Raw genomic sequence first — 22,790 nt, 5'->3', positions numbered from 1 at the left:
AAAGCTATAGTTTAAGATGCACTGGAACTCAAGACAAGTAAGAACTAAGAAAAATGGCAACAATGACTATAAATATTTCATGAAGGTTCTACACAAGAGATCACTCACATAAAATTATAGGTAAAACTATGCCATGAGGTATGAGGTATTAAATAAATGTAGAACATTAAATCATCAATAATAGTGCTCACTAGAACATATTAGTTACCTAAATGTGCTGAATTAATAAGCTAACAAATAGGAAGGAATATGAAAATTAAAGGCTAAAAGCAATACGAAGTAAAGAACACAGAGAAAATGTATTTGTTGGTAATTAAACAGAGTAGTTGCTCAAACAAAGAATGATATCCAAAAGTGGTTGGGGATTCTTCACTCCAATAATTCTCTTGCAAGCCATCACCTCTAACAGCTCTGTAACCACAACCTGCAATGACAACAACCCAATGGCCGTCACCACCATTATTTCTCAACCACTACCCTTCCTACATCAGGACACCATCATCACAACTTCCAACACCACTGCCATCTACACTTCTATAGCTGCCATTACTATTTGAACTATCACAGACATTTGAACTATCACAGACATCTCCACCACCATCACCAACGTCACCCCATTACTATGATTGCCACCACTATCGTCACCCTCATGTCATAACTTCCGTCATAAAGTACATGCTGCTGTGGATAAGCCCTACACATTTATAATGCAGATACAAAGTGAAAACAATTTCTACTACCTTGAACTATTATGTTCTACCCTCCTAGAAATTTCAGAATCCTCAAATTGTCATGGACACTCTTAAGAATACTGTATACCTCAACACCAATGGAACTGCAGATTTGGCTCTTAATTAGTCATCAAAAATATACAGTAAAGGTACTTATTTCTTTCCTACAAGTCCTACTTTACAAATCTAACCTAACCAGATAACCTTCCAGATTCTTATTTTATAGTGGCTCGCGTCTAGCATCCCTCTGTGAACTATGCAGAGAAGAGTGTTCATGTCAGAAACTTGTCCCTTAAACAAGATATTCAATACATGAAACTTTTTCACAACTAACTCCTTTCCTTCCTTGAACTCTGTTAAAATTTCATCTTCAAGAGGCTGTCCCACCATACTCTGTTATTTAATAACATGAGTCCTTAGGTTTCCCTTAGTCAACCAGAGAAGACCTGATTGTGCTAACTCTAGAATTCCCTTACCCTGCTCAAGATTTCCAGATTCTCTACCAGGCCTATCATATGTTAACGGTCTGTATGCTACTTACGCTCTCTTCACACTAAGAGGTGCTTTCTGTGGAGGTAGGGCAATTCTCCGTTTTGGGGACTGCTGTATCCTATGAACCTCCAGCAGCACTGGTGTCTTTAAAATTTGCAATGATAGAATACTCAAAAGTCTTTGGGTAGGCAGGCAACTACGCCTCCTAGGAGGTTCATTCAATAGAAAACATGCCGATCCAAAAGAATGCTAGGCTGTTGAGCTTAACGTTCTTGAGGCAGGCTGAAACGTATCAGTGACAGTGATGTTGCAAGTTTAAATTGGAACAGGCTACACTCTCAGTTCCCCCAGCAATTCTTATTCTTTATATGGGAACCTGGTGTCAGCATGTGGGATATGAATTTCCACGTAGAATGACAAAAGCTTAAAACAAAAGAACAGAGAGAAGCACGACTTCTCGGTAGCAGCATTTTTCTCGGGTGAGCTCTGCTTTGCTAGAGGCAAGCAGAGACTTCCACGGCAAGTAGGGTAAACTTTCACGTCCTCCATCTTGGAAAAACTGCAGTTTAAACATGGCCAGAAAAACATAAGGATTTACAGTAATGTCAGATTCAGATGAAGAAAAACCTCTAGAGGCTTACAGTGTGTTTAAAAATTACATATGCTTGAGAGACAAACAGAAACAGGATAGTGGTAAAAGGAACAGAGAAGCCGGCTGTGGTGGCACACACTGGTAGGATTTGCTCCAGAGGCAGAGGCAGGCAGATTTCCAGAGAAACCTGTCTCAGAGAAAAATGAATAAACAAATAAAAGTAAAAAAAAAATAGTGATAATAACAGATAAATAAATAAGCCACGTAAAGATGGAAAATACACAGAGAGTCTGGACACAGTATGCTATTGTGTTTTTCAGTTTCCTGATTGCTAAAGAAGGAACAACTGCTAAAGTACACTTGATTATAATGCTGCTGAATTAATTCAACTTACATCTTTAAAAAATGCCTTGACTTCTAAATTTAAATATAAGGAAAGGTTACTTGGGAATGGAATTTCTGATTTTGTTTCTACAGAAAATGGAAAGCTGTGGATTCCTTCCAGGCTTCTGTGGTTTGATGAAGCAAGGCCCCCTGAAGCAATATCCAAACAGTCCAGCATCTGAAACAACTGATATGATGTAGCCTTGCAGACTACAAAGACAAGGACTTATACAGGTTTCTGTGTTTTGTCATGATCCCCATGGTATGGACAGTGCCCCCATTCAGCAGGAAGCAGTTTGGAATGAGCAATGTCGAAATTCCCAAATATTGTTTATAAATCTTTGTTTTCATTTGAATGGGGCTGCTTATAATTGGTTAATGATTGCAACCAATCTCTTTTAAAGGTAAAAGGGTATTATGGTATGGAAATGAATACTTTGTATTGGTATTGTTTTTTATTTATTGATACAAATTCAAGGTCAATTTTGTGATGTGTATTTCCCCTCTTGTTTAAGTATTGTGTTTATACTGATCTTTTAAAACATAATGCATAATTAAATACAGATTATATAGTTACTTATAATAGTCAGAACTTATAGTTAGGTATGTTAGGTTTTCTAGATATACAGAGATATATTTAAGATAGATAGTCTTCAAACCTTTCAAAGACCTTCAGAAAATGGCATTTAAAATGGTTTAGGGTTTTTCTTGACAATGGGAAATGTCTGCTCCTGGTACACCAGTTACGTCTGAGAGGAAGATGAGCATCGAAGAGGCACGTTATAGAGTTTGCTTTCAACATGGCAAGATTATCCATTTGGGCAAGAAACTGCTCTTGCCTCGACTGCTTGACTGTTGGTTCATAAACTGGACTTGCAGAGCCCACAGGAAAGTGACCGCTGAACTCAAACAGTCCTATAGGGTTCCTGCTTCATGGAAGAGTCTGCCAGACTTTCTGCAGGACACACAAAAATGACTGAGACTGCCAATGCACATGGACAGTTTGAAATTTCCTGCTTTGCTGAGAAGACTTCCAGACACATTGTGGCATATGGGCTTAAGATGGATGCCCAACGAAAAAAAAAAATTAACCGGGCGGTGGTGGCACACGCCTTTAATCCCAGCACTTGGGAGGCAGAGGCAGGTGGATCTCTGTGAGTTCGAGGCCAGGCTGGACCGACAGCCTCCAAAACAATACAGAGAAACCCTGTCTCGAAAAAACAAAACAAAAAAAAACAAAAAGATGGCTGCCCAAACGTTACAGCAGAACTTCGTGTGACTGTCCAGGTAGCAAGATGTCTATGTCAATTCTAGTGTTTATATATTATCCTTCTGTGGTCTTTGATAGTTGACAGTTGAAGACAGCTATAATCATAGTTTTCCTTAGTTATGATAAAAGATAAGCTACATATAAGACTTGAGGATAGAAGATAAAATACTTTCTTTAAATCTTACTAAATGTTAATGGACAAAATATTGTAACTATAGTTCTTACTTAATAACTGTTGATGTTATATATAATTTGACTATGTTAAAGTTAAAACCTTTCTTTTTATTAGACAGAAAAGAGGAGATGATGGGAGATGTCATTCTGTAAATCTGTCTCTCTTATTGGCTGTTGAATAAAGCACTGTTGGCCAACAGGGAAGCAAGATAGGTGGGACTAAGTTTCAAGGAGGATTCTGGGAAAGAGAGACACAGCGAGACACCACGTAGCCGCCAGAGGAGTAAGAAGTCTGGACCCTTTCGTCCGGTAAGAGAAACACTTAGATTAACAATTATAGGTTAAATACTTAAGTAAGAGCTAGCCAGTAAGAAACTAAGCAAACGGCCAACAGCTTCATAATTAATATAGTGTCCTGTGTGTTATTTGGGGGTTCAGAAAGCTTGGCAGGGCCTAGGCGGCTGGCGGGGAAAACTATGTCTATCATATCTTAACATTCTGTATGCTTTCTGTGAAGTTAGGGAAATTCTCAGTTTTACGGGCTGCTATATCCTATGAACCTCCAGGAGCACTGGTGTCTTTAAAATGTGTAATGATAGAATACTCAAAAGTCTTCAGGTAGGCAGACAACTACACCTTTTAGGAGGTTCATTCAATAAAAAACATGCCGATCCAAAAGAATGCTAGGCGGTTAGGCTTAACGTTCTTGAGGCAGACTGAAACGTACCAATGACCCTGCAAGTTTAAAGTGGCACACTTTACTCTCAGTTCCACAGGACTCTTTTTTAAGTGAACCTAAGTGCAAGGTAACTCCTGCTACCTTCCACATTCCCAGACCCAATTGATTCTTACACCACCTCTGAAAGCATTTAGTCAAAGCATGTGAAAATTACCATATGAAATGACAGCAATAATGAAAGGTGAAGATCTGGCCACTCCCTGCCTTCTGCCCCCATTCTTCAAGTTCTTGACATGAATCCTTGGCTAAGACAGGGTTGGTTATTATTTTTTAATTTGTTCTCTTTTTGTTCTTTAAGACCAGGTATCTCTGTGTAGTCCTGGCTCTCCTGGAACTTGCTCTGGAAAACAGGCTGGGCTCAAACTCAAGAGATCTGCCTGCTTCTGCTACCTGAATGCTGGGATTAAAGGTATGCGCTACCACACCTGGTTTGGTTTGGTTATTTTTTAAAGAAATGGAAAAAAAAGAGAAAGAAGAAAAAAAGAGAGAGAAAGGTATCATACATCCTTGCTTGGGTAATCATGTCCTCTGACTTTTTCAGACATACAGATTGATACCCAGGAGATGCCAGAACTTAAAATACACCAAAGGTTTAGAGATGACCATATGCCATAATTCAGACTAAAAGGAGCCAAGAATTGTCTTTTGTGATTAAAAACCAGGGAAAAGCCTTTTGCTACACAGCAGAACATGTGCAGAGATGATGCCAATCCTCATCCTGACTGCCAGAGTCCACAGTGTGGTCCCTGAGCCCTAAGCTGTCTCTGAGCAAAGGAGTCATAAGCAGAAGAGCCAGGGTACCTTGAGATCATTCCAAGAGTCTGGCTGTGCCTCAAATGAAGCTGGGCAGATCTCTGTCATCTTCCATTACAGGACACAACAAAAGACGTCTATTGCTTCATTTGCTTTCTATTGCTTCTAATATCAGAATTATCACCGCAACTTCCCAAGGAGGAAGAAGATGCTAACTTAAAATTTCAGGAATAGCACACTGGACAAACATCTTTCATTTGTGTTGTCTATAACTAGAATGAAACACTGTAGAAGATAAGCTATTATTTGGCTTTGTGTCTATCATGTTCAGGTAAATAATTGGGAATTTGAAATCAAAGAATTTGAATATTATGAACATTTTGTAATCAGGGGGAGATAAATAATGTGTAGGTTGTGGGTATAGAGAATACTCAGGCAAAGATTTTAAAGATATACGAGTCTATTGTTCAAAAAATATTCTCTCTGTCAGCTTGAAGAATGAACTTATGCAATAAAATATTGTCACTATCATCTGTAACTTTAAGGAGTCAGAGGACAACAATAATTTTAACATAAAAAATAAGACATTAACTTCCTAGTATTTTATTCTAACCCCAGAATTACACAAAGTCTTTGGACACAAAGGTTTAACAGAAACACCTGTATATTCAATAAAAAGACAAAGTTTTGCATACCCACATTGCATAGGCATACATGTAGGCAAAACACCCACATACATAAAAATAAAGAATACCTCAATATATTGATAAGGCTGCCAAGCCTGAAAACCTACATTTGATTCCTGCAACTATCTAAATATAACCCTCATGTTATACTGTGATCTTCATAACACACACACACACACACACACACACACACAAACACACACACACACAAACCCACATGAATAAATAAATCTAACCAAAAGAAATATTTCTGTAATCCTAGGAGGAGAAATCTACTCGATAATTATGTTTCAGTTAATGTGAAACAGGAGATCTTTGTAAAAGTCTAAGACGTATCACACAAGTATAAAAATGATGTATCATTAGAGTGGCCAGCATAGCTACCTTCTAAAAATAATGTATACCTGTATATGTAGTTAATCCATTGTTTTTGTTTCTTTGCAGTACCAGGGATTGAATTCAAGGGGCAGTGAGTTACAGCAGTAGACCATTTAATAAATCTCCTAACAGGTGAAAATCTAAAATGTACAATTTCTACACTAAGGCAACAAATGCTCTGAGGACTACTACAGTATGCTGCTATAGGTGCCACTATCCAGATAATTGTCCAAATGCCACAGGTAGCCTTGTGACCAAATTACTGTTAATACTTCCTGAAGAACATTTTGTAGATGTTTATAAAAACACTTTCAAATTTACTGACAACTAAAATAAATTATTATAAACCAATGAGCGTCAATAGTAAACCTAATTTTGAAAGACCAATGTAAAAGTCATTAGACTGCCATTTTTGATTACTTAATTTACAGTTTGCCAATAATTTTGCTAATGTAGGTTAATGAGTTTTTACATTTTGCAGTTATAAAACCTTTCAGGTTAGATGATGCTGACTCCTCTAAAACTCCTTAATGGGAAATAAGACAGATCTTTAAAACAAGTAATAGGATATTAATTGCTATTTCATGTAGAATATCTAAGAAGAGAGTTGGCCTCATAAAATAAGAAACAAGGAGTTGAGTCTAGTAAAACTAGTCCCAAGTTTGCTATTAGCGCACTCATTTTAGGTCAAGTCATTTAGTACCCATCCGTCTGTCCAGGATAGAAAATAATTGCAAACTTAACCTGTAACCATTTTATGGGGCTCTGAGACCACGGTAACTCCATTGACTGTGTTTGTAAGGTAACAAATTCAAAACTGCTAGTTCCTCCCAGGTAACATATGTACTCGGTTTGAAAATATACCCCCATTGGTTTGCACAAAGTCATACAAGTAAATGAAGTTCATAAATACTCTTTCAATAAACTTTAAGATTTCTTTTCAATAAAACACAGTGTAATTGTCTGAAAGATTCAGATAATCTCTAAAAGTATCTATTTTATACTGTAACCAGTTGATAATTGACTGGCTCCCTCAATAAATTAACAAACAAAAGCCAGCCACTGGGTATACATTGTGATAAATACTAGGTGCTATGTAAATTCTGCTCTTCAATCCCATGATAACTTAATAAGGTAACTGTAATTATCGTGCTGTAAGCCTGCTCAGATGGAAAATGTGAGAGATGAGGTAACTTGCAGAAGGCTACAAGCTTATTAGACAAGACACTGAATGACCCGAAGTTCACATTATTTATTAGTCAACAAAGCCTTGGACTCACCCCTGCTACTTAAACCGTGTAGTTTGGAAGGTTTGAGCAGAAACATGACTTTAAGGTTAACTTTCATTTAGTTTGCTTTCTATAGGTCAAATATCTGAACATCCTTTAGTATCTAATCATTCTGGGATATGAGTACACACAGCTTCCATGTGAACAGAGATCTGTAAAGTGTTATGGCTCTTGTTCCATTCTTCAGTGGCTATGTTTGACTATCTCTTAAAACAAAACAAACCAAAAGACCAAAACCTTTTATTGATTTCCTTCCTTGATAAACTATGTAGATTTATTATTCACTGATGTATAAAACATAAAGCTATTCACATTAGTGGGGTGATATGTGACATTATGAGTAATGATTAAATAAGATGAAAATATGTCCATCTCCTTACAGTAAAATCTTCTAGAACCCTTTGTTCCATCTTCTTGAAATAAACATTGCTTCTTAGAGTCACTATCAAATGCAATAGTATACAATACTAGCTGTCCCTCTCTAGCTGAAATACAGAATCCATCATTAACCTTTCCCCAGCCTCTAGTAAGCATCATCCCACTCTCAACTGTCATGAGATGAACATTTGTGGAGTCCACATTTGAACAAGACATTGCTTTTCTCCTTAGTCATTGTTGTTACAAGTGGCTGGATTACACTCCTGATGGTGGTCAAATAGTCCTCCACTGTGTGTGTGTATCTATATCACTGTCTTCATCTGTTTCACAGCGGTTGGTCAGATGTTTCCATTATGTTTTCTTTTGTTTTTTCATTTTTTGTTATAGGAATTATGTTATAGGGTAAAAGTTACGGGAGGAAATTATTAGAACACCTTTTAAGATCCCTATTTTGTTTCTAGAGTGTTTTTTAAAAAAAGATTCTAAAAGTGTACATCCTGCTGAAAAGCCAGGAGTGTAAAGAGTCTTTTAAAATAGCAATAGAAAAGATAATTCATGAAATATTTATCTTGGGAATTAGATTAATTTATTTATTAATCAATCAAATTCTTTGAGGGAAAGATGCCATCCACCAAAGAGGAAGGAAAAAGAAAGTTGATTATGGAGTATAACCCAGAGTTGGGTGTTTTTCCACCAGAGAACCAAGTGGTTCAAAGGAACCAGAAAGGAATGAATAATCCCTGAGGATGGAGACACCAAAGATCATCTTTAATGCTTGTTCTGAGGATATGAAACAGTTTCCTATCCACTTACATTAGAAAGTTTATGTGTTTTTTATATAAAAGGTGAGAGTATTATTGTTTTAAACTTTTAGCTTTTACATTTAATCATTCTCAATTCATCACCGAAGTTACCTTTCTTTTTGCACGTATAGAAGAAATACACTGAAAACTATCTTCAAAAATCTTGGTGAAATTGGACATGTTAAATTTTAATAGTCTAATTTCAAAATAATCCTTTCAAATGAATGGACTGGAATTCTATAATTAGAAACTGGTTTTTCTGACTGAGGACATAACAGGCAAAGAACAAAATAATATGTACTCCAGATAATCAAAGATACAGATCTAAAATAAGAGCAAACACGTTCTCAAGCTTTCTAAGAATTCCAACAGTTAGACAAAACCACTCAGAATCCTAGGCATCCATGAGCATGGACATAGTTACGGAAAGCTATTTGTTCATCTGCAAAGATATAATCACAAAATAGCCACCTTTTGTTCGTTTGTTTTCAAAAGCACAGTGTGGTAGACTGTCTAATTTGAATTTCTGTTTTTCACACTAAAAATAACGTTCTTTTTTCTTTGTAAATCACCAAATAGCAACTATGAATGATGATTTCGTGAATGAGAATGTCACGCGATTAAACTTTTAAAAACTCAAAGTAACAGTTGGCTGGTGCGATCTAGTATTCTCTTTCTAGTTTTCAACCAATTACACTTGTCACAACTCTGCCTTTGACCCCAAACACGAAGACATTCTATCCAATAGTCACCTCAACTGCCCTATGCATTGCAAAATAAGTGTTCCTTTCAAGGCAGGACTGAACCAAAGTTACAACATCTCCAACGAGAAAAGTCATCCCTCTGTCAATGCAAGCCAAGTATCTTTAGAACAACATAAGGTGTTAAACGGTTGCTTCCTTTCTAAGAGCATGGCTGGGAAAACGAGAGTGGAAGAGGGTTCAGAAAAGAAGTCTTCTTTTTCCGTTTTTAACTTTTTATTGACTCTTGGTGGGGTTCGCATCATTCATCTCCATTCCACTCATCTCCACGTCTCCTTAAGTCTGCCCTCTGCCCTTGCACCCCGAAATGGAATTTGAAGCAAAACAAAACCCAAACCCAAACAGACAAGACAAATCTCAATGTGGACGCTGCAGTGTGGCTCAGTGATTGACACAGTATACCGTGTAGCCCATACATCTTTGCTCCTAAGTGTTCCCTGCAGTGAGTCATTTGCCTGTGGCTTCTGCTACGCTACCTATACTGGGCCCTCACTGGGATTCCACCTGCGTTTCCTGCTGCTGTCCTGTGTCATGGAGACCCTGTAGCTTTGGCTCTGCAGGTCAGGCCCCCTCACATGCTCCAGCAGTTCACAGATGAGGTGGATCTTGGGGTGGGCTACCTTGCAGCCCTGGTTCTGGGTCTGGGTGGTAGCTGGGCTGATGAGCCCCCCAGCTTTCCCTCATCCTCACCATCAGGGAACTCTATGGCATTGCCTAGGTTACCGGTAACAGTGCAGTCGGCAGCAAGGAGTAGGGGACCAGCTATGCTGCTCTTAGCCCGTTGGGCCTGGCTCACCCACACCCACACGCTCACCACCAGGGCCAGCTCTACTGTTTTGTCCATATGACGTGCCGGGCCAGCTCTTCAGTTCTCATGCCCCTGAGCCCAGCCCTCCTGTCTGCCACAGGTGGTAAAAGGTGGAGGAGGGGGCGGCATATTTCCCTTACATTTGCCACCCCCCATAGCATATGAGGGAAGGGGCGGGGCCAGCTCTCCAGCTCTCATGTCCACAGGACTGGCATATCTGTGCCCTTGGCTCTAGTGTGTCACCCCAGGAGTGGTACAGGGCCTGCTCTCCTTATGTGCTGCAGCTGGTGAGAGGCAGGGCCAGCTTTTCCTCTCTCAAAACCTGGGGTCAGCTCTCACACCAGCCAAAGGTGACAAGGGGTGAGGTGGAGGGAAAGGCAACTTTCCCTCATTCGTGCCACCACACGTCACTGAGGGAGTGGGAGGAGACGGCTCTCCTGGTCTCGTATCTACAGGACCAGCTCACCTGCACCCCTGCAAACAGGGTCAGCTCTACTCTGCTGCCCAGGAGAGGTGCAGGGCTTGCTCTCCTGAGTGCTGCAGCCAGTGAGGGGTTGGAACCAACTTCGTGCAGCCCTGTCCTCACGGGTTTTGGTGGTAACAGGAGCCATGGACATCTACATAGACCACGGCTGCAGCAGGGCCACGGAGCCAGACACAGCTCTTGGCAGCAGCCCAGGTCCGGGCAACACCATGGTCCAGGGTGGCAGCACAGGCCACTCGGGTCTGTATTGTCCTGGCAGAGGCTCAGCCCTTGAACACTAACACAACTGTAAGTGGTGGCCTAGCCCCTAATTTCCACATGACCCTTGATGGCAATGTATAGACGTCAATAGAGACCCCAGCTGTGGGAATAATGTGGCTTGGGCTGAGCATTAATTTCTTTCCTCTAGGAGTTCTTTCTGGTTTGAAGTACACGCTACACAGAGGGCCTAAGTGTGCATGTGACTAGCCGCTGGTGAATTTCTGGGCTGAGTCTCAAATGAGCTCTCCACCAACAATATCATTTGTCACAGAGTGATTAACTATATCCTCAATGATCAAATGACAATGGACTCAGAATTGGTGACTTTCTTTCCTGACTATGACCTAGTGCCCCTTTGCTTATTTAGCTATGTAACCATTCCAGTGTTAAATCATAGCCACGATTTCAACTATGAGCCAAGGTTTCTAAGTCCTCTTTGAGAATCATGGAACTGCGGCGGTAACTGAGAATCTTGAAAATGCTGCACAGAAATTGTATTTCAGTGACACCATCTGAATGACATTATTTGTTTCTAGAAGTATCCTGACCCAGGACACGGCATTGGTCTAGGTACCATTCCATCACAGCCACTATGCGTATGAAAAGAGACTTGAATCTACCCATCAGGACTCTTGTCTCCTTGTTTCTACAAAGTCTAGGATGTAGGTAAGGAAGGAGTGGAAATACTGAAGAAAGCAGTAGGCTCTGGTGTTCAGGTGTTCTTACCCATCAGGACATTCTTCCAAGGGTCTCAAGAAAGACTAGGATGTGGATGGGAAGGGATTGGAATACTGAAGATGTTCATGGGTAATGATACCTAGAACAACTTATATAGCAAGACTTAAGAGGCAGAAAATGCAAATTTTGCGCAAAGTAAAGGAGACAATGGTACTTCTGGATCATGAGAAACACTGCTCTATTTTTGAGAAATTTCCCATCATCAAGGGAGATGAACGGGGCACAGTGACTAGAAGAAAGCATGGATTCTGGGTGCAGACTGCCTCTTTATCTCATTTCTATTTCAATTAATCCCTCGTTCTGTTACCCTGTAGAAGTCACTCAGCATCTTTTTATTTCTAATTATCTGTATGATACAGATAACATATATATATATATGTACATATATATATAATTCCAAATTTCCCAAACTCACATCATCTCGTTTCTTTTATGTGAAATATCATATAAGACCTGTACCTTGTCACTCTAGTTCTATTAGAAGGCTTATATCCTGCTTCATGTGGACTGCACTAAGAACCTTCTAATGGCTACGGATGCCAAGATGAATAGGCATGGACATGAAGTGTCAGGGCCCCGAACATGATATTTCGGTATAGGCCTCAGCTCTTGTCTTTTAGGTATCAGCTGGTTACCTACAGATGGCCTGGCCTCAGTGGAGAATGACCAGTTTGTGTAACAATAGGCCTAGGCCCCACACCCATCATGGGGACTTGCCTGGGGGCCAGTAAGGCACACCTGAGGACTGAGACATGTGTTATGAGAGGTCTGAGGGTTTGCGTATGTGCATTCTAGGCCCATCTCTAGGGCTAAAGGAAGTGTTTCCTAGTCAGCCCTATATACATGAAAATAGATGCCATCTCCCGAGCCACCCCCATGTTTAGAAAGCTATGTCAGAGGTGCTTGAATAAACCAGTGTCTCCAGTATGGACTGTGAGCATCTCCTGAAATGACAAGAGTCTCCTCGTTATTCATGCCTTCTTGGATAGCTAGGACTTCCCTGATCCATACTCCCTCACTCAGGGTCGAACCCGGGTTGTTCATCTGGTTCCTAACACAGCCCCAAAGACATCAGTCCAGGATAGATGGCCCCTGTAGTGTAGGATGGACACAGGCCGCACCCCGGCAGTGACATTTCACTAGGTCACCTGTTAGCAGGGGTAAGAAGGAAAATCATGGTAGAATTGCTTATTTCAAGCTCTGCAAACAAGCACAAGGGAAGAAACAAACTAGGTGAACAGACAGGGAGGATAGTGCCACGGAGAATCCTGTATGCAATACAAGAGGATTGAGGAGGGCAGGTATGGGCTAAGGGGTCATGTGCCCTCACCTGAGAATATTTATGTCTAAAGGCCAAGGGTCTCCCTTCCTAATACCTTAAGGATATTAAATCACTTCAAACAAAACAGCTTCCAAAAAACACAGATGCAATAAATTCACTTTGAAAGGGCCATGATTGAAGCAAGAGCAAGAATTAAGATCCATTCAGGAAACATTCACATGATGCTCCCAGGGCAGTTTCATCATCCTCCTGGTGCATAGCTAATAAAGGTTAGGCAGCCAGTTCAGAGAACGTAAAGAACCTGTCACTCAGTGACTGTCAGTGGAAACTGCCTGCCTATAATTCCCTCAGCAACATCTTTCTATCACAGCATATGCTAATTAGTCTCCATGCCTAAGCCTACAGATTTACTTTGTTCAGAATGCTTGCCTCGTTTTGTTTCCAATTTTTTAGAAAAGTATGCAAGTGAATGGAGTTGGCCTTTAAGCGTTTTATAGTTTACCGTGCTTACGTAATAATCCATTGTGCTAACTTTAAGATTTCTAACAGCCCAATCTGTTATGTTCTCTCAATTTTATCATATCTAAATTTTATTGACATGTGGGTAGGAAGAACTGAAAAAGAGACGCCGCAAAGGGTGAGAATAGTAATATTCATGAAATTTAAGTAGATCAGTGCAGATATTTTTAACAGGAGACATTCAATGAAATTTAAATAGAACTGAAGCCAAGCCTTTGTCAAATTCAAAAGATATTCTAAAAGTTGATTAAAAGCAAATTCATAAATTGTATACTTAGAGAAAAGAACTGACAAGATACATTTTATAGCACCATCAATGAGAAACAACAGATATTAGGAAGCACATAGGACAATAACTTTTGAAAATAAAATATTACCACACTAGACTAGAGTGTTTGTTAGTATTTCTAGAACATTTCTGCGCCTGAATCCTTGTTTGATCATTACTACTAGCATCTAAGGAAGGAGGACCATGAAACATGTTTTTTCCCCCCACATGTGATAGTAAAACACTCATGTATGCAACAACTTAAACATAATTTCATAGTTTAAGAAAACATTACTGTTTACAAAAACTAAATGTATGCTAGTAGGATCCAAAAATACTACTTATTTGACACACATACGTGCGCCTACCCACCCATTCTATTCCCCATGTCACCGACTTTAACATTTATGATCAGTGCCCTCATTCTTAAACTGCAATTAAAATTCGAGACATTGCATAATACCAGTAAGCCACTTATGGAAAAAATAAAACATTCTATTCACAGTCAACTAGAATTCAGTTTCTAATGATTTTCACAGAGAAAACTATTATGTAAACCCAATCCCATTTTAAACGATAACAGAAAGACACTGAGGTGGTTGACTGTAATGTGAGGTAAAACTAAGAGCCATTTTCTGCTCCTCTGGGTCACTGAACATCTATAAAAAGGAACATAGTTTTAAAAAGTTTTGCTCCTCTTGATCTTTGTTGAAAGCAGGCTTTAAAACTTAGCAAATGGCTTCAGCAATATTATATGATAATATTTAATTAGGAAATATTAATTTAATAAAAGCCAATCCTAAAAATTCATGCAATATGCTCACATTTACCGTGTTTCTCTATTCAGAAAAATTAACAACACAATGAAAGTTGGGAGGAAACAAGGGCCTGGGCATCTGTCTTGACTCCTACTTCTATTCCTGCACCCACCAGGTGGCCTGATGCCTTTTACACACAGTAGAAACCTGGTGACCCATAGCATAGCCTTTGCTACCCTCACTCAGCTTTACACTGGGGTTGGAATCCACGTCCACGGTCATGGCTTCACCCCCGCAATTGCAGCGCTACAGGGTCCTTAGGCAGCATGTTCAATCACGCAATATTCCTTTTTTTATTAATTCCATTTTTTTCATTGATCTTAACATCACAACCACAGTTTTCCCTGCCTCCTCTCCTTCTCTCCCCCCACCTCCTGTTCAGAAAGGGGCAGGCCTCTCATGGGTGTCAACAAAGCATGTCATGGATGTCTACAAAGCGTGTCAAGTTGAGGTATGACTAAGCTCTTCCCTTTGTATTAAGGTTGGGTAAGGCAACCCAATATGAGCCAATCATACAATATTCTATTTAGGACAATAAAATTAGAGACCAAACCCACAGAGCCAGCTAACCTGAGCTCTTGGGAGCACATGGACTCTGGATCAACAGTTAGGAAGCCTGCATGGGACCGAGATAGGCCCTCTGCATGTGAGTGACAGTTGTGACTCTTGGTCTGCTTGTAAGGTTCCTACAGTGAGATCAGGACCTGTCCCTGGAGCCCAGCTGGCTTTTGGAAACTTGTTCCCCACCTTGATTACAGGGGAGGAGCATGGTCCTTCCTCAACTTGATGTACCATGCTTTGTTCTAGCCCATGAGCCTGCCCTTTCTGGATGAAGATGGAGGAGGAGCTGAGGGAGATGGTAGTCTGGGGAAGGAGCAGGAGGGGGGGGACGTGGGGGACGGGGGACTGTGGCCAGTATGTAATAAAATTGAATTAAAAAAATTAAGAGACCAGATTTCAAGTACCATGCTTGATGGATGACTAGTGATTTTACTATTCTGTCTAGAGAATGATCTGGTGTTTTTCAGAACTTTCAGAAAAATTCAAACTTGTTATAACATAAAGGAAGATATGTTTGGTCACCAATGTCCTTGCTAAGTTTCTAGTACCAATTCTTCAATAATCCATGCTAGCTTCATCCTATTTCAGTAACTGAATAATTTATCAGACTCTTATTCATTTCCATCCTGGCCCAGCCCTTACACTCTGTGCCCTGCTGTGTAGTGAGAGATCCATTAGATGCACCAGCAGCGCTGACCCAGCCCGTTTGGGCATGGTCACAGGTGTGTACATGAGTGTGTGGGATTTGGTCTGGGGTCAGGGAGCGGCTTGCTGGCTCAAGGTTCAGGGAGAGCAGAAGGGCGTTGATCCTGGGTTATCGGTAAGTGATTTATCCCGGAATAAAATAAACTTCTACCATCCTAGTCCTATGTATCTTAACTTGAACAACCACACTGCTGCTCCTGAACTGAGGAGTTGGTGGGGGGGGGGGGGCACACGATGGAACTGTGAAAGTAAAATCCACACAACACTCATCACACTGCTGATGATGCTGTGTGATAATCATGCCCAGAGACGCTAAGTGGCCTCTGCAAGAAACAGCCAAGGTGGTGTTGCTGAGAAGCAGCTGCAGCAACTCCTTCCAAGTTTCCACAGAATTCTTTCACAGAAAGCACGAGAATTAATTATCCTTCAAGTTGTCACACACAAGGAATCATTATTGTTAACATTTTACTGAGATTTTGTAGATTTCACATCATGCGAGTCATTTCAAATCATCAGTTCAGAAATTGATTTGCTGCCCTGAGTCAAAGAAGCTCAGAATTGCCCAAAAAGTGAATAAGAAAAAGGAAAAAGAAGAGAAAGCAAACAACAACAACAATAATTTAAAAATAAACAAACAATGAGATTATTAAGAGACATTGCTCATTGAATTAAAAAGTGACCCAAGCCAGGCAGTGGTGGCACACACCTTTAATTCTAGCACTCGGGAGGAAGAGGCAGGTGGATCTCTGTGAGTTTGAGGCCGGGCTGGACCAACAGCCTCCAAAACAATACAGAGAAACCCTGTCTCATAAAAAAAAAAAAAAAAAAAAAGAAAAAGTGACCCAGTGACCCAAGCTGGAAGAACTAAGACAGGAAAAAAAAGCACTGAGGTTTTCGAGTTGCATAGCAGACAGGTGAAATACAGAGTAAATACAGGCTTGTATATTATATCTTTGCCAAGCTCAACAACATATGGCTCAATGCTGGCTCTGATTACTCTATGATTGTAACAATATTTTAGCACTCTAAAGTTCATCTTCATTTTCTTTACTAGAGCCCAAGTCTGACCTCACTGAAACCTCAGACCAGCCTGGTGGCCAGATGGATGTGAATGAGAAGGTAATGTCCTTTCACTTGTGAAAGAGCTTAAACACTGTTGAGGTTGGTGATAATGGCTTATAGAAATTGTGTGTAATGTTGCATTGATTTGTTAATTATCATCATTATTAAACTCACAGCCAAACACTCACGGAACACTCTATGGGGCATGGTAACTGCATGAAGGGCATCACCTGTGCCCTCTAGGAGCATGCCTGGTAACTTGAAGAGCAGAGACTTCAACACTCAGGACACAGGGCAAACGTGGGCTGTACTATGCAGCCTAGACCTATTCTGCTTAGAAATGAGGAGAAATGGCTGAACATAACTTAGGAAACTAAGTCTTAAAAAAATATAGGTGACTTTTCATGTTTGAAAACAAGCAAACAGGAAGTATAGGGAAAACCCATCAAGAGTATTAACTGAAAAATTCTCTTTATTGCTGAACTTTGACTTAACAACATCCCAAAGTTTTTTTAAGAAGCTCATTTCCTCATCCTGGACAGTGATGATCAGACTGACACTTCTCGTGTTGGCAAGCTGTCAGCATTAACAGACAGGGAGATAAGTCGGATCTGACCATAGCCTCAGCTTGTTTTTGAGTTTGCTGGTCACTGCCTCTCCCTGTTTGCTCTGCTCCTGAAAATATGATTAATACCTGTGCATTAGCACAACTCCGCATTGTAAGCAAGGCCAGAGCTCCTTGCCAGCGAGGCTGAGGTATGGAGTTAATGAGAAGTGAGGCTGTGGGGGAATGGACAGGAACATGCCAATGCTGAAGCAACTGAGCATGAATATCAAACACTGACTCGGGAACGGTCTTCATTTGCGGAAGGAAGGTCTCATCAGCTGGTGGGCAGATGGGACTCACACAAATCTGCATACCAGCCCATTCCAGAATTTCATTCACCACAGTGTTGGTTCACTCATGCCACTTCTAATGTCCTTTCTCTTTCTTCCCCTTTCCTTGTCTTCCTTTTTGCCTTTCTTTCCTAAAACACTTATCATATTTTGAGATTTTGTACATGAGTACTGCTTTTACATAATTTCTCCCCCACACTCTCCCCCACTTCCTGTCTGTCTTCCCCTGTTCCACTACTCTTCTTCTTTAAAGATGCACACACACACACACACACACACACACACACACACACACACACACACACACACATATATACGGGGGAGGGGAGATGTTACTATCAGGCTCCTTGTCCCAAGAGAAGACTGATTCTACTCTTTAGATTTTCTTTTTGAGAATTTATATATTTATTTATTTAGGGTTTTTCAAGCAGGGGAGATATTATCTATTTTTAACTTACAGATATGAATGTTTGTCCAAATGGATGTTTCCGTGAGGACACCCTGAGACTGATTCAGATTGTTGTGAGCTGCCACGTGAGTACTGGGCATTGAACTAGTGCCTCCGGAAGGGCAGACAGTGCTCTTAAATACTGAGCCATTTCACCAATTCTTGCCGGTAGCTATTCATCTAATGTTTCCTGTGAAGTGAGAGTTATCTCACTTCTCGCAGGGCGGTGGTGGCGCACGCCTTTAATCCCAGCACTCGGGAGGCAGAGGCAGGCAGATCTCTGTGAGTTCGAGGCCAGGCTGGACCAACAGCCTCCAAAACAGAGAAACCCTGTCTCGTAAAACCAAAAAAAAAAAAAAAATTATCTCACTTCTCTCCCAGTCTTAGAAGGAATTTACTTTTTGAGCAGCCACTGCAGTCTCTTTAAAAGAAAATATGCATGATTTGACTACACCCATTTAGAATAATACACATTGAAATGTAAAATTCTGTATTGAATTCTAAAACTCGTGGAACATTTAATCAGTACTGTAACTCACTACTGTGTGATTCCTTCACTCCCGGTTAGATCTTTTATGTGGTTTGTAAGTGTCAAGGTTCTGAGGGAAATTTACACAACAGTAAAGAACAGTGGCTATTATTCAGTTCATAGTAGTTTCACTCAGAATAAAAAACCCAAAATATTGTAGAAAAAAACCTTTGATTCCAAAAGCCTATGAGTATATAATTATGCATACTCACAAAAACCTCATTCCTAATGACATTTTAGTAGAATTCACATTGAGAGAAAAGAGATTAAGTTCATTAATTGGGAACTGGTTAAGTAAGATATTAATATAACCCGTCTGTTAAATAAGATTACAATATCTATGAAAACATGTAATAATCAGTGAGGGGATAAATGGCAATAAGTTATTAAACATTCCTTGGAAAACTATAACCACCTTGAATACATATAAAAATGTATGCTTAAGGTATTAATTGATGCATATATGATGGCATAGAATTTCTAATACTATGTTTCTATTTGTCATTTTTAAAGTTTCTATTTTAATATATATATTAACATTTCTACAGCAAAAAGCATGAAAATAAGAAAACATGACTTTTCCAATCCATACCTCCCATCCTAGACAGTCAGACAGAGCAATGGCGTGAACAAGAACTTCAGTACAAAAGCGGGTGGGCTTTACCTTCTCAGTGTAGTACTCTCTGACCTCAGGCCTAATGGAGTCAAAGTCCCCACTGATGAACTCGGGCAAAAATCTGAAAGAAACAGTTCCATGTAAGTCAACCAGACTGAGTCCGCTCATTTATGAACTTTAAAACTACAGTTATAAGGGCCGGAGGAAAAAAAAAAACCTAAGGAACTCGAAACAAGAGGAAACCTGGACTGTTTTGAACACAGCACTCCTGATTTCAGCACAGTGGAGGCCAACAACTCGTAGCTATAAGCTCAACTCAAGCCATCAGGATTTATTCTTTCAAACAAACAGATACTCTAGAAGGCTACTGGTTAAAAAAAAAGAAAAACCCCAACTAAAAAGTTCTAATTACAAACACTCTTCCCCCCCTCTCTCCTCCTGTCTCCTCTATAGATCTTAACATCATTTAACTCTCATACAAGCTTAGAGTTTTCAATGGATTTGAACAGAATGAACATGTGACCGAGTCAATCCAAACACATTTCCAAACACTTAATGACATATTTCTAAAAATAAGAGTCTTCTGGGAAGGCTTAAAATAATCCTGTGAAGACCAGGGCTATTGTTGTTTGTTTGCTTTGCTTTATTCAGTAGATGGCTTGGCAGATGGAAGTGCTTGTCATCATGCTTGAGGATCTGATTTCCATCTCCAGGACATATGTGGTGAAAGAGAAGAACATTCACAGCATGTTTGCCCTTCTCCAAACCACTCAATTACTCAATCGACGCACTTTATAAAACACACTCAGGTTTTACACAGGAAGAGATTCCCAAATGTGGAATTTCTCGTGATATTGAAAATTGCTTTAATACCCTTTCCTGTTACTTTTTCAACTCATTTTTAAAGATCCATTTAACTCTGACCTTTACAAGTCATCATTTACTTTGCATAAGGTACTTCCATGATAGGAGCCTCCCACAGCTGAGGAATGCACAACAAAGGAAATGTACATTTTCAGATAATTAGTTGTCTGCTTCAAGGAAATGTCAACACTTTTGCAACACTGGCTTACCTCTATAGGTATTGCATGTGGAAAGAGAGGTAGCCCCTTGAAACTGGGAGACCAGTCTAGGTCATAATAGACAAGACCTCAGTGATCTTCTTCTGGTTCTGGAGAGATTCTACTCAGAAACCAAAGGGTTAGGGGCAGGTCCACATAATTCTCAAGGAGACCTTTCCCAGAGGCAAGGGACACAGCTGTCATCTTTCACTTAATGGGCAGAGAAATAAAACCATATTTTTTTCTTTGCCCATGGTGTGCCAAATGCCAGCAGTAGGCAAGTGACATGGCTCTCAGCACAGTGGTTCCAAAAAAGGTCTTGTTATAATATTTCTCAAAACTTCCTTGGTCATTGTATCTGTTATTTCATTTTTACTTGTTTTCTGGTTAAATAAATACACCCACTTTCAAAGTTTCTTTCAAAACCTCCCACTGGACACTATTTTGCCGTATGTAAGTTAATACTTTTTTAGATGACACAGGGTTAGATCTGGAGAGGGTAAAAGGAATCATTTCTCTAATTCCCTATTATCTCTGCAGAGCTAAGACCAAACCAAGTGAATGTGTGACGAGTGTCCAACCCACTTCACTGTGCACAAAAGCCACTCAGCTGAGGGCTCCCTTCTGTACCGTCTGGCTCAAGCAGGCTTCCCAATGACACTCACTTTGTATCAAATTGTAGTCCTTTAGATGTCTAGAAACAAATTGGCAGTGTCTAAATAGCATACAGATTTTGATAATGAATAAAAATGAAAAATAGAGGTTTATACATCCAGGCAGATGAGTATCTGTCCCATAGGATAGATCATCTTTAAAAGAGAATTATGTTTCCTTTTATCCAACACAAAGAATAATGTAAGAAAGCAATAATTTAAATTCATTTATAGTCTATACAAAATATTAATAGGAAAACAAAATTATATAGATAAATGATAACTGACTTGAGTTACCTTATAATACATTTTTCTCCATGTAACATACATGGCACATTCCTATAAAATCACTATGGTTATTCTTTTTTAATTTTTTATTATTTTAATTTTAAATAGCTTGTTTTACATGTCAATCCCAGTTCCCTCTCCCTCCCCTCCTCCTGCACCCACCCACTATCCCCCTGCCCAGCCTCCCACCCTATTGCCAATTCCTTCCACATAGGGGATATCTAGAGTCTGTCATATCACTCAGGGTAGGGTCCAGGTACTCCCCTAAGAGTCCAGGCTGAGAGAGCAACCCTCTTTGTGTTATGGACACATGATGTCTGTTTGTATTCCAGGGATAAACACTGATCTACTGCTCAGGACCCCATAGGTAGCCCAGGCCTCCTCACTGACTCTCACATTCAGTTCATTATCAGGAATGGGCATTCAAGGTGGTCTCTCCACTATTGCTTAGCTTGCCAATTGGTGTCATCCCTTTAGATCACTAGAGGTCTCACTGGTGCCTGATCTGTCTTCTAACCTATGATTTCCTCTTCCCCTTATTCTACCCCCCCACTCAACCTTCCTGTTGCCCCATGACCTACTTTCTCTTCCTCTTCTCCCCCTCTCTTCTTTCCAGCTCCCACTCACCCCCACCCCTCGCCATGTTCCCCATCTGTTCAGAGGATCTTGCCTCATTCCTCTTCTCTTGGGTACCATGCATATCTCTCTTAGGTTCTTTCCTGTTTCTCAGACTCTCTGTCACTGGAAGTGCAGACTGGCACTATCCTGATCCATGTATAAAACTCCACAAGGGAACTCCTACAGCTGATAAACACCTTCAGCAAAGTGGCAGGATACAAGGTAAACTCAAAAAAATCAGTGGCCCTATTATATAGATGATGAAGTGACTGAGAAAGAAATCAGAGAAACATCACCCTTTACAATAGCCATAAACGGCATCAATTATCTGGGGATAATGTTAACCAAGGAAGTGAAACGCCTGTATATCAAGAACTTTGAGTCTTTAAAGAAAGAAATCAAAGAGGATACCAGAAAATGGAAAGATCTCCCATGCTCTTGGATTGGTAGGATCAACATAATAAAAATGGCAATCTTGCCAAAAGCAGACTACAGATTCAATGCAATCCCTATCAAAATTCTGGCACAATTCTTCACAGACATTGAAAGAACAATAATCAACTTTATATGGAAAAACAAAAGACCCAGGATAGCCAAAACAACCATATACAGTAAAGGAACTTCAGGAGGCATCACAATACCTGACTTCAAGCTCTATTATAGAGCTATAGTCCTGAAAACAACTTGGTATTGGCACAAAAATAGGCAGGTAGACCAATGGAACCGAATCGAAAGCCCTGATTT

At 40.1% G+C, this 22,790-nt stretch overlaps 1 protein-coding gene and 1 long non-coding RNA gene across 10 annotated transcripts in view; one reads left to right on the top strand and one right to left on the bottom strand.

Moving 5' to 3' along the window:
- Tpk1 (thiamin pyrophosphokinase 1) overlaps positions 1-22,790 on the bottom strand; it is a 312,826-nt gene that overhangs the window by 151,680 nt on the left and 138,356 nt on the right. For 5 of the 9 annotated variants that reach the window (XM_040740432.1, XM_040740434.1, XM_040740430.1 and 2 more), the window contains one exon: positions 19,403-19,547. The exons of 1 other annotated variant lie outside the window; for it this stretch is intronic. In XM_040740432.1, coding sequence (XP_040596366.1) covers positions 19,403-19,547 — 145 coding nt within the window. The remainder of the gene's footprint in view (positions 1-19,402; positions 19,548-22,790) is intronic. 3 more of the 9 variants (XM_040740431.1, XM_040740436.1, XM_040740438.1) reach the window with 2 other exon arrangements.
- LOC121137758 overlaps positions 1-22,790 on the top strand; it is a 316,737-nt gene that overhangs the window by 281,122 nt on the left and 12,825 nt on the right. Inside the window, exon 3 of the long non-coding RNA XR_005875063.1 lies at positions 16,929-16,993. This is a non-coding gene — a long non-coding RNA (uncharacterized LOC121137758). The remainder of the gene's footprint in view (positions 1-16,928; positions 16,994-22,790) is intronic.

This window comes from Mesocricetus auratus, unplaced genomic scaffold (genome assembly GCF_017639785.1).
Source record: "Mesocricetus auratus isolate SY011 unplaced genomic scaffold, BCM_Maur_2.0 Super-Scaffold_100694, whole genome shotgun sequence".
Lineage (NCBI taxonomy): Eukaryota > Metazoa > Chordata > Mammalia > Rodentia > Cricetidae > Mesocricetus > Mesocricetus auratus.
The sequence above is the reverse complement of the archived record's forward strand: the minus strand, read 5'-3'. Positions and strand labels throughout refer to the sequence as shown.